This window comes from Dasypus novemcinctus, chromosome 29, assembly GCF_030445035.2.
Source record: "Dasypus novemcinctus isolate mDasNov1 chromosome 29, mDasNov1.1.hap2, whole genome shotgun sequence".
Taxonomy (NCBI): domain Eukaryota; kingdom Metazoa; phylum Chordata; class Mammalia; order Cingulata; family Dasypodidae; genus Dasypus; species Dasypus novemcinctus.
The window spans coordinates 22,397,062-22,409,363 of NC_080701.1; the positions used below are offsets into that span (position 1 = coordinate 22,397,062).

General features: G+C 34.8%; 1 protein-coding gene across 1 annotated transcript in view; it reads left to right on the forward strand.

The window, feature by feature from the left end:
• The window catches only part of LOC131276532 (A disintegrin and metallopeptidase domain 3-like), a gene marked incomplete at its 3' end in the record, with an annotated part of 109,543 nt that overhangs the window by 22,625 nt on the left and 74,616 nt on the right, over nucleotides 1-12,302 (forward strand). The window contains exon 4 of the mRNA XM_058289817.2: nucleotides 5,133-5,211. Coding sequence (XP_058145800.1) covers nucleotides 5,133-5,211 — 79 coding nt within the window. The remainder of the gene's footprint in view (nucleotides 1-5,132; nucleotides 5,212-12,302) is intronic.

Genomic DNA, 12,302 nt, shown 5'->3' on the forward strand with positions numbered 1-12,302 from the left:
GCTGTTTTTATATCTGCTGTCATTGGGCTGAGCAATGGGAACTAGTCACTGGTTCATGTTTTTGCTTACAAAAACTGAACTCTCTGCAGTCTTTCAGTTCCTCTGGGTCTTCTGTATTTTATCTTAATGTCCATTTTTGTACCAGGTTACCACTTAAATCTAATCTCTTTTTTTAGCTCCTTCATTTTTCTAGTGGAGGGAGTGAGTTTTAAATTTCATACTTATTTCACATCTGTACAGCCCCCCTCAATCAGCAAGTTCTATTTAATGATTTATAGTATTCATTTTTTTACTCTACATATATATTTTAACTCCATCTTTAATAGAAAATAACAATCATGATATGTATGATGGATAGGCTCATGTGTCACCTCAGCAGGTAATGATGCCCAGTTGTTTGGTCAAGCAAGCCCTGAGCTAATTGTAATATAAGGGCATTTCATGGACTTTAATCACCAGTGAGTTAATTGCATAGATGGCTGATTACATCTACAATCAACTAAGGAGATTGCTGTCGCAGTGAGTGACATCTCATCCAATCAATTGAAGGTCTCAAAAGGGGACGTGATTTCAGTATTCAGAGAGAGATTTCCAGTCTCTACTTCAGACAGCCAGTGTCTCCTAGGAACTCATGAAGGACCTTCATTGGAGCCCCTGGTTTGCAGCCTGCCTGTGGAATTTGGACTTGTGCATCCCCGTGGTCATGTGAGAGAATTTTATAAAATTCATACTATTTACAGACCTCTCCTTTTGGTTCTGTTTCTCTAGAGAACCCAGCCTAATACAGTATATGATATTGTCTTCACCCTTTGCCATGTAACTTTTAAGTTCCTGTCATCAAGAGATGGAGTATATACATCCCCCAAACCCTTTGGATCTGAGTGTGACTATGAAAGGCCAATTTCATGTGTGTGCATTCTCATGGGGCAAACTGTGGTTAGATGGGTCCTGCGATTGGTTGAATGCTCTGCTATAGCTTTCTTGAAATTCTTAATAATTTTGAACACAGAGCCCTACAAAGAATGTTGACGAGTTTGGGCAGTGAGATGTTAATGGACTTAACTCTCAAGTGTGAGTTTTGAAAAAGCTCTTTTGCTTTTCTCAGTTGTGCTCTTGTTTCTCTGTCATTCCTGTAAGAAACCTTCCTGGGCTGTCTTGCTGGAAGGAGAGAGACACATGGGCACAGCAAAGGTGTTTTATTCCTCTCAAGTTAGATCAGTTAACATTCAGTTGGCTCTGCTCTCAGACCATTGATCAAGACCTACCAAAAATTGCAGAACCATTTAACTTACTCTCCAGTGACTCCAGACATGTAAGCAATGGACACTTAATAATTTTTATATGTGGTTGTGGTTTTGCAGTATTACACATATTATTTTTTGAGATACATTCATATTGATGTGTGTAAGATGAATTTATTTAAGTGCATGTATACTCATTGAATAAATATAATTTATTTATTATTTAATCTACCCATATTTATAGTGATGAGGACTTAGGTTGTTTTGGTATATATTTTTTCTACTATTAACAACAATAAGAAAAACTGGATTGTGGAGATGCTTAGGCATGACTTCTTGGATACCAGTGAAATCAGTGGGAAATAAATAAAAAAATTCTCAGATGTGCTATATATATTGCCAATATTTTGTTTTAAAGGCTTTGTGTCAATTTTCACTCCCATCAGGAATTCAAAAGCTTTCTGTTTCTCTATATCCTCAACAAAGTGAATATTCTCCGATCATTATTTTTTGTCAATTAATGAATAAGAAATGCTATTTTATTGTGGTTTTAATATGAAATTTAACTGGTTATTTATAGGATGTAATATAGTTTCAAATGTTTACTGACCATTGTAATCTTCTTTAAATTTTTTCTCCTAACCAATTTTTTTTTTTCCGTTTTGAGTTTTTATGTTTTCATTTGTTTGGAGCTTTTAATTTTCAATCAATGGCTTATCTTTCTGTTTTTCTTTCTTTGTTTTTTATAATCAATTTGAAGGAATTTTTGTTTATTGTGGAACTTAACCCTGTTTCTGTTTTTTTGTAGCAATGTTAATTTTACTCATAAAAAGGAAAATAGCCCTCTAAAATGTACCCCCGTACATAACTATATTATGAAAGAGTTAGAAGAAAGGCCTTTTTCTATTGAAAAGGAGCTCATTTACATATGTTCACATTGCAAACACGATACTTTGAAGCTATTCAACAATTGCTGTAAACATAATTTGAGCCAACAATGTTAGTTACTATATATGATAAGCATTGGAATCTGCATGAATCTTATTTTAATGTAAAAATCATCTTAATGAAAACTTATTCAAGTCAGTTGTAGCACTGTTGATTTTAATCATATAAAGGAAAACAGCACTTTAAATTGTACCTATTTTCCCCCTTCATTATGTATCTGTTTTATATGGTACAAATATGCTACCCAGCCTATTCGTCTTCTTCTTTTGTTTGTGGAATTTATTGCTATAAATAGATATATGATCAATTACATATCTAGTTTCTTTTATAGCTTTCTGGGAATTCCCTCTTATGTCTTTTACGTTGTAGATTGATATTAATATACACCTGAAGTATTTTAAAATTATTTTTATATTTAAAATGTAAATACTGTGCTCTCAGTTTCTTTACTTAACAGCTGTATTGTATTTTTCAAGTCTAACGAGCACTCACATTATCACTACTTTCTTTATAAGTTTTCTTATATTAATATTTTTATGCTGATCTGGCATTTTTTCAATCAATATAATTTTAGATAATTTTAGATAATTTTTTCATATGGAATACATAAATGGCATGCTTTCTGAATCTGTGCATATTTACGAATGTTCTTTTTGTTCTTGTAATTGGCAGTTTGCCGAATTTGTGAGTCATTTTAATTTTCTTTAGATTTTTATGTTATTTCAGTATAGTTTCTGTATGTGTGTGTGTTTCTCTTGTCTGTGTGGGATATACCACATGTCATTCCATTCATTCAGGTGGATATGTCTATATAAGAAAAAATTTCCTCTATTATCACTTTAATTTTTAATTCCTTCCAAAATTTTTTATCCTTTGAAGAATTATGTTTTCTTCTTAGGTCTTCTGGTATTATTTTCTATAAAAGAGTGCGTTACTAAAATTCTTTGCAAATTTTAATTTTTGGTGTATATTTAGCAATATTTTATTTCCTTTTTACCTAAGTCACTAATTCTGTCCTCAGTAACCAATTTTTCTTTGACACCTTTATTGAATTATTCAGTTTTAAGTGCTAAGCATTTAGTTTCAGAATGTCCATTTTTAAAATTGAAATAGTCCTCTTTGAGAGCTTATTATTCTATTCTTGTAAATATGATAGCACTCTTCAATCAATACTTCCTTATGAGCTAGCTTTTAAAAATTTCTCTTTTATGTTATTTTTTTTTTTATGTGGGATGTTGTTTTACTTTGAGTGGTCATTTGCTTATTTATTCCTTCACTCATAAGCCAGATTGTTTTGTTCTTTTATGTAGAAGCAGGAAAGTATTGGCTTTTGAGGGCCATAAGTAAGCTTGCAAACTAGAGTGTTATCCTTTATTTTTTATTTATTTCTCTCCCCTCCTCCCCTGTTGTCTGCGCTGTGTCCATTTGCTGTGTGTTCTTCTGTGACGGCTTCTATCCTTATCAGCGGCACTGGGAATTTGTGGTTTTTTTTCCTGCGTCATCTTGCTGCATCAGCTTTCCATGTGTGTGGCACCATTCTTGGGCAGGCTGCACTTTCTTTCACGCTAGGCAGCTCTCCTTCCAGGGTGCACTCCTTGCACGTGGGGCTCCCCTACGTGGGGGGACACCCCTGCGTGGCACTGCACTCCTTGCGCGCATCAGCACTGCTCATGGGCCAGCTCCACACGGGTCAAGGAGGCCCGGGGTTTGAACCACGGACCTCCCATGTGGTAAGCGGATGCCTTATCCATTGGGCCAAGTCCCCTTCCCATAGAGTGTTACCCTGTAATTATGCTTGCCATGCTATCTGTTGGATGTTCTGACTGTAATTCCTTTTTCCTGAGAATGTTTCTGGATTCCCATTTCCACCACCTCCATTTGCATGCTTATGGATATTAAAATGTGACTTTGTCCTTTGTCTGAATTCATTATCCAGACCATTGTGAGTTTTACCTTGAATGCATGTGGAATGTGGGCTGATAAATAGCAGTTTTTCTCTGGGCAGCTCTCACATCAACAAGTTCTGTTATTTGAATTGAGGAAAGGGAAAAGTAGTCAGCAATGAGAGAAAATGAAGCAGCTATGTAGACAGAAGTAGTGGTTAAAGAGAATACTCTGAGTGTTCCAATACATCTTCTAGTCTGTCCTTGAAATGCCTCCTGGTATTTGAAATCCTTGAAAAATCCCAGTATCCCCATAATAAATTATTGTGGTAAACTGTTCTGTAATAGTAACTATCCTCTCCCGGTAAGAAGATTATACTTGTCCACTATGTTGATGTCAGATTTGCCTATGGAAATAGCGTGGCTAATGAATTTGAGGAAGACTGTACTATCCCTCTTCTGACCAAAGGTATTAAGAAGTGTTGTGTACTTCAATTTCTTTTCTCCTGCTGCTACAAGGACGGCATGTTATAGGAAGCAGCCATGCCTTTTCCTAGAATTCAGAATGAAGGAAGGCAGTATGTAGTTAAACCTTCAGTTAAACTAGCAAGGAAAATTCATTGTTGTTTTAAGGCACCGAGATTTTTGGAATTGTTTTTACTAGAGCAAAACATCATGAAAACTTACTAATATAGAAACATTTTTTTTTGTAGTTTTTATCAAGTCATTGTTACTTGTTACCAAATATTAATTGAAATATTTATGCCATGATAAGGAATTATTGATGGTTGACTCTGTAAGTCTCGGCTATGTGTTTTGTTTGATTACCTTGAATTCATTGCACTGTACTTACTGGTTTCTGGTTATAGTAGTTATTAATTTTTCTTATATACACAATTTTCTGTCTCAAATCAAGTTAGATAATAGAGAGATACTTCCATTTAATTTCTAGATATTTGGGATATAAATTTGAAAGTTAATTTTGTTTAATTTCATTATTCTGAAAGTTAATTTATTCTTGATATTATTACAATGAACTATCATTATTTTGGTTGAATAGGTCATTTTTAGATCCTCATTTCTTGGTGTTTTCATACAACGAATCAGGAAAATTGCTTCAAGATTATTCATATATTAAGGTAAGTCTTAGTTTCTGCTTCATAGATTTACAAATTTGATGTGGTTAAAGTGCCATTTCTTAGGAAGGAAAAGATTGCTTTGTACTCCACAAAATTATTAAAAAACATTATAAACTCAAACACAATGTGGCAATTTCTATGGGAGTACACTGAACAAAAAAATCTACTTTTTAAATCTGGAACTCAGCAATCACTTATCCAAAAAGACTTTAAATTATATCTGGAAGTATTAATAGGAGTTTGGGAGACAGAAAAAAGTAGGAAGCTTTAATTGATATGTTACAGGACCTACCTGTAGAGAAAAGGGTTGGCATTAAATTGTAGAAAAAAATGACAAGTTCCTTAGGATCTGCCAACAGTCCTCCACAGTGGCTGTACCATTCTCCATTCCCACCAACAGTGTAAGTGTTCCTGTTTTTCCACATCTTCTCCAACACTTATAGTTTTATGACTTTTTATTATTGGCTGTCTTAATACGTCTGAAAGGTTATCTCATTGTAGTTTTGATTTGCATTTCCCTAATTGCTAGTGATGTTGAACATTTTTTCATGTGTTTTTTTTTCTATTTGATTTCTTATTTGGACAATTGTCTATTCAAGACTTTTGCCCATTGTTTTATTCGGGTGGTTTGTCTTTTAATCATTGAGTTATAATATCTCTACATATCATGGATAGTAAAGCCTTATTGGATATGTGATTTCCAAATATTTTCTCCCATTGAGTTGGATGTCTTTTCACCCTTTTGACAGAGTCCTCAATTGAAAGTTTTGAATTTTGAGGAGGTCCCATTTATCTATTTTTCCTTTTGTTGTTCATACTTTGGGTATAAGTTTTAAGGAACTACTGCCTACCACAAGATCTTGAAGATGTTTTCATACATTTTCTTCTAGGAGTTTTATTGTTGCCACTTTTATTTTTAGGTCCTTGATCCATTTTGTGTTAATTTTTGTATAAGATGTGAGATAGGGGTCCTCTCTCTTTCTTTTGGATATGGCAATGAAGTTTTCTCAGCACCGTTTGTTGAATAGACTGTCCTGACCCAGTTGGGAGGGCTTGACAACCTTGTCAGAAATCACTTGACCATAGATGTGAGATTCTATTTCTCAATTTGGTTCTATTGGTCAGTATGTCTGTCTTTATACCAGTACCATGCTGTTTTTTTTACCACTGTAGCTAAGTGATCTGTACCTTCCCTTAATCTTAGTTTACTAAGGAATCTGTACCTGACTTTAATCTTTCTTAGCGACCACTGTAGCTACGTAAGTTTAAAGTCAGGAGGTGAGAGTCTAACAATCTTGTTCTTCTTTTTAAAGATGTTTTTGGCTTACCAAAAGGCTACTCTTGTCACCCACTCTCCTCACACCAAAACCTAAAACTCAATTTTGTATCAGGTAGTCACAACTAAATTAACTACCCTCTAATCCAAAACACAAAACTTTATAAAGGAAGAAATTCTAGAAGAGACTCCTTAAAAGTAAACTGCAAAGTCTCCCATGAACCAACTAACTAACCAAAAAAACAAAAATAAGAAGGTGTGCATGTAGCATTGAGGAGGATTCTACGATCGAGGTATTGAAAGCCAGGACTCGAGACCTTCGTGGAAGGAAGTTTATTACAGCCAGCCGGGCCCGTGGACATGAGTCCAAAAACCAAGCCCCGAGCCAGTCTTTTAGGTTGCTTTTATACAAAGAGCATGGGAGGGGAGGGGTAAGGAAACATTTGATGCGAAAAGTTTAAGTTTCGGTTTCTTGGGACTTGGGGGCTCTCGGGAACTATTTAAACTTGAACACACACATAGCCTGTATAGTTCTCGAATACATGTACAGCCCATATCATGCAAATAAACAGGAAAATCTGAGCTACACACACACACACACACACACACACACACATCCTGAAATAACCCTGATATGATTGTTTAAAAACTATAAATATGTTCATAGATGTAATTGAAAATATAATCATAATGAGTAGGTAAATGTGAAGAGTCTGATCAGAAAAATGGAAAACATTGAAAAAACAACAACTCTAAACTAACATCTGAAATGAAAGGAAAGAACCACTTAATGGATGTAATAGCAGGTTGGAAATAGCAAAAGAAGGCATCATTGAATTTGAGGAATTTGAAGACAGATCCACAGATACATTACATTTTTCACAGTAATTGATACAAATAGATAAAAATAAGTGTATAAAAGATTTGAACAACCTTATCAACCAGTTGACCTAATTTACATGAACAGGATAGTAAATGTAACACCTGCCATATTCCTAATTTTTCAAATTTTCCATGTTCACCTAAGACACAACATGTGTGGGATCATTAAAAAATTCTCAGCAAAACTTAAAATTTGTTGCATGACTATCATGGAATTAAATGATATATTGTGGAGTGGTTGTAGCTCAGTTGTTGAGTACCTCCAAATAAATAAATAAAATATTAAGAACAAATAGATGTTTGGAACCCACAGATATTTGGATATTAAAAACAATAAATTTTATATAACTCATGGGACAAAGAAGAAATCTCTAGTGAAATAAAAATATGTTTTGAACTGAATGGTGATCAAAACACAAAATATCAAAATGTGTGTACTTTAAGAACTGTAGTGCTTATAAATCTAGGAAAAGAAGGAGAAAATTGAAAATGGCACAACCATAATGAAGGAAATAGTGCAGGAAAGAGCAGAAATCAACGATATAGAAAAAAGTAAAAGAATAAGTTAATAAGCAAAAATTCATTTCTTTAAAAGGTTTAATAAAATTAATAAGCCCTAGCAAGACTTTTCTAGACCCAAAAGAGGAAAATTCCATCAATATTAGGGGGAAGCAGGTATGGTTCAACTGATAGAGCATCCACGTACCATATAGGAGATCCGGGGCTCAAACCCAGGGCCTCCTGGCCCATGTGGTGAGCTGGCCCATGTGCATTGCTGATGCATGCAAGGAGTACTCTGCCATGCAGGGGTGTCCCCCATGTAGGGGAACCCCACATGCAAGAGGGTACCTGCAAGGAGAGCCATCCCCGCATGAAAAAAGCACAGCCTGCTCAGGAGAGGCACCACACAAATGGAGAGCTGATGCTGCAAGATGACACAACAAAAAGAGACACACATTCCCAGTGCTGCTGAGAATGCAAGTGAACACAGAAGAACACACAGCGAATGGACACAAGAGAGCAGACAATGGGGGAGGGGGGTAGAAATAAAATAAATCTTAAAAAAAATATATATATATATGTATATATTAGGAATTAAAGGAAGTACCATAATTTACTTATACAGTAAATAAATGTTATTAAATGTTTTATGAAAATTTCATGGCAATTCATTTTATAATTTAGAGTAAATGGATGATTTCCTTGAAAAATAAAACTTACCCAAATTGAGGGAAGAAAAAGTAGAAAATCTTAATCACTTAATATAAATATATATTAGAGAAATTGAATTCCTAGGTAGCATATTTTACACAAGTAGTTCCAGGATTAGATAGTCTCATGCCAAATTGTTCAATATTTTAAGAAACAAAAGGAAAATTTTCAAAAAATTTTTTTATGCCAACATCATCCTGATGCCAAAATCTTGAAGAGAAATTACAAATAAATAAAAGTATATGGGGGAACAGATATGGCTCAAGTGGTTGAGTGCCTGCTTTCCACATGGGAGGTCCCAGGTTTGGTCCCTGGTGCCTCCTAAAAAGCAAAAACAAAACAACAAGCAAACAAATGAAAAAATGAACTCAGGAGAGCCAATGTACCTCAGTGGTTGGATGCTAGCTGCCCACAAAAGAGGCCCTGGGTTCAATCCTTGACCCTGGTACCTTAAAAAAAAAAAAGTATATAGCAAATGTCCTGATGAGTATGGGCATAAAACTCTAAGCCAAATATCACCAGATCAAATCTAGCAAAATATTAAAATAATAATATACAATCACATAGTTGAGTTTATACCAGGAAAGCAAGGTTGGTTCAACATTTGGAAATCAATGTTATTTTTCCCACCTTTAGAGACTAAAGGTAAAAAATTATCTGATCATGTAAATTAATGTACAAAATTCATCTGAGGAAATTTAATGCCCATTTGAAAAAAAAGACCCACTTTAAGCAAACAAGTTTTGGTTTTGTTAATTCTCTCTATTGTTTTTGTTGTTGTTGTTCTCAATTTCATTGATATCTGTTCTGATCTCTGTTATTTCATTCCTTCTGTTTGCTTTGGGAATAGTTTGCTATTCTTTTTCTAGTTCCTCTAATGTGTAGCTAGGTCATTGATTTTACTTCTTTCTTCTTTTTTAATGTAAGCATCAAGGACTATAACATTCCCTCTCAGTACTCCTGTCCCTCCATGCCATAGGTTCTGATATGTTGTGTTCTCATTTTACTATGTAATCTTCATTTCTAGACTCTTCCAAGCTTCTCTCTCCTGTGTTTTCTTTTCAGATTGTAGCACTTATTTATTTCCTGCAAAGCCAGTCTCTTGCTTACAGACTCTCTCAGTTTTTGTTTATCTGTTATTATTCTAAACTCTTCCTCATTTTTGAAAGACAATCTTGCAGATATAACATTTTTTGTGGTAGTTTTTCTCTTTCAGTATCTTAAATATACTACAACACAACCTTTTTGACTCCAGATTCTCTGATGAGAAATCAACACAATCTATTGGGCATCCCTTGTATATGACGAATCCCTTTTCTCTTACAGCTCTCAGCAATCTTTTTTTGTCTTTGGCATTTTATATTCTGATTAATAAGTGTCTCAGAGTGGTCTATTCAGATTTATTCAGACGAGAGTATGTTGTGTTTCTTGAATATGGACATCTATGTCCTTTAATAGGTTGGGAAATTTTCTACCATCATTTCTTCAAATATTCCTTTTGCCCCTTTTCCTTTCTCATCTCCTTCTAGGACTCCTGAGACATGTATGTTTGCATGTCTCTTGACATCATTTTTTTTTATGAGTCAACATTTTAATGGCACTGACCAAGTTATTTACTATTGAAAAACTTGTTTATCAAGTTGTGTCTTTAAAAATATATCAATCCATATATTTGGATTAAATTAAATTTATATATCAATAACGTTTTTTTCTCAGAATTTTGATCTTAAGTATAAACCATAACTTATCTAAGTATAGTCCAAAGAGTATACAATAATACTACCATTTAGATTTATATGCTTCATCTGAAAAACTTATCTTAAAACAGGAGTTTTGCCTTGTTTCTCCAGAACAAATATCCCTATGTCTAAAACTTTAAATGATAACCAAAAAAGACAGATTCAAACAATTCATGTTATGCATTTTCCTTCATCAGGCTTCCATAAAAACAGAGCCCTCTGGTGTTGGAGTACCATCTTCCTTCTCAGTAACAGTCTCTACCGTTCCAGAAGCAGACACAATGGCCATTGTTTATTTGTTGGAGATTTCTTCTATTTCTCAGCAATAGCTGCACAAACAGTAACAATCTCATCACTTTCAAAGTCAGAGTCAGGAATTGACTTTGGTGAGAAATCTGCTACTTATGCCGATGGTTCACTCTTTTTAATCATCTGTGTCACCTTCTGCTGCTCCTGGAGTGTTCTTGCCCAAGAAAGGTCTACTTTCCGTATTTCAGGGTTCATTGCATAGAGGTGAAGGGCTTCTTGAAAACTTTGGATTGCTTCATCCATTTTGTCTTTCAGCTCTCTGTTGTCATATATTTCTTTCATCTGTCTTCTTATCCTTTAATTTACCCCTTCTAATAATCTTCATTTCTAAACTCTTCTCCAAATCTCTCACCCTTGTTTTTTACTTTCAGGCTGGAGGTCCTGCTTTAGTATCTCTTGAAAATCTGGTCTTTTGGTAGCATATTCTATCAGTCTTGTTTGTCTGTAAAGACTTTGAACTCACCCTCATTTTGAAAGCAGCTTTGCTGGATATAGAATCCCTGGCTGACAGTTTTTCTCTTTCAGTACCTTCAATACATCATACCACTTTCTTCTCTCCTACTTGGTTTCTGATGAGAGGTCAGCTCTTAACCTTATTGAGTTTTCTTTGTATCTGATGCTTTGCTTATCTCTTGCTGCATTCAGAATCTTCACATTATCTCTGAACAGTAGTTGTCTCTGGGTAGGTCTATTTGGATTTATTCTGTTTTGGGTGCATTGTCCTTCTTGGGTGTTGATATTTATGTCCTTCATAAGGGCTGGGAAGTTTTCAGTCATTATTTCCTCAGATATTCTTTCTGCCCCTTTTCCATTCTCTTCTCCTTCTGGGAGATGAATAATGTGAATGTTTGTGTATTTTTCATTGTCATTCAATTCCCTGAGACTCCATTTTATTTTTTCCATTCTTTTCTCTTTCTGTTCTCCTATCTTTTCCAGTTCAGATAGTCTGTCTTCAGAATCACTAATTCTGTCTTCAAGCAATGCAAACCTGCTGTGTGCCCCTAATGTATTTTAAATCCCATCCATCATGCCTTTCATTCAAATAAGGTCTGTTACTTTTCTTTGAAGGCTTTCAAATTGTTCTTTATGTCTCCCATTGTTGTCTTAATATCCTTTACTTCTTTAGTCATATTTTCTTTAAATTCTTTGAAATAATTTAGGAGAGTTGTGTCATTATCAATGATTAAATTCTGTATCTTTTCAGGTTACTTGGTTTGTTCTTCTGGCTGGGCCATTTCTTGCTGTTTTCTAATATGGCTTGTAATTTTTTGCTGATGTCTAGGCATCTGAATATGTTGGTGAATTTACTCTGATGGCTAATTTCTCTCTCTTGGCTATTGTTGCCCCCCCTAGCTCTTCTTTGATATTTGGTTCAAGTTATTCTCATTCTCTAAAATTGCTTCACTTAAGTTTTCAAAATTGGGCCAGAGAATCACTACTAGGGTGCAGATTTTCTCCCAGGGTTTGGATACATCAACAGTTTTTGTCCATGCAGTTTCCAGACAGACCAGTAGATGGTGGTAGTCAGTGCAACCTTCCATGGAGGTGTTTCAGTCTCGGCTTTTTTGTGTTTCTGTGTTGAATCTCAGAGATTCAAAGTGGGCTCTGCTGGCCAAATTCACTGAAGAAAAGCACCCCAACCATGTCTCCCTTTTCTCTTGAAACAGCTGACT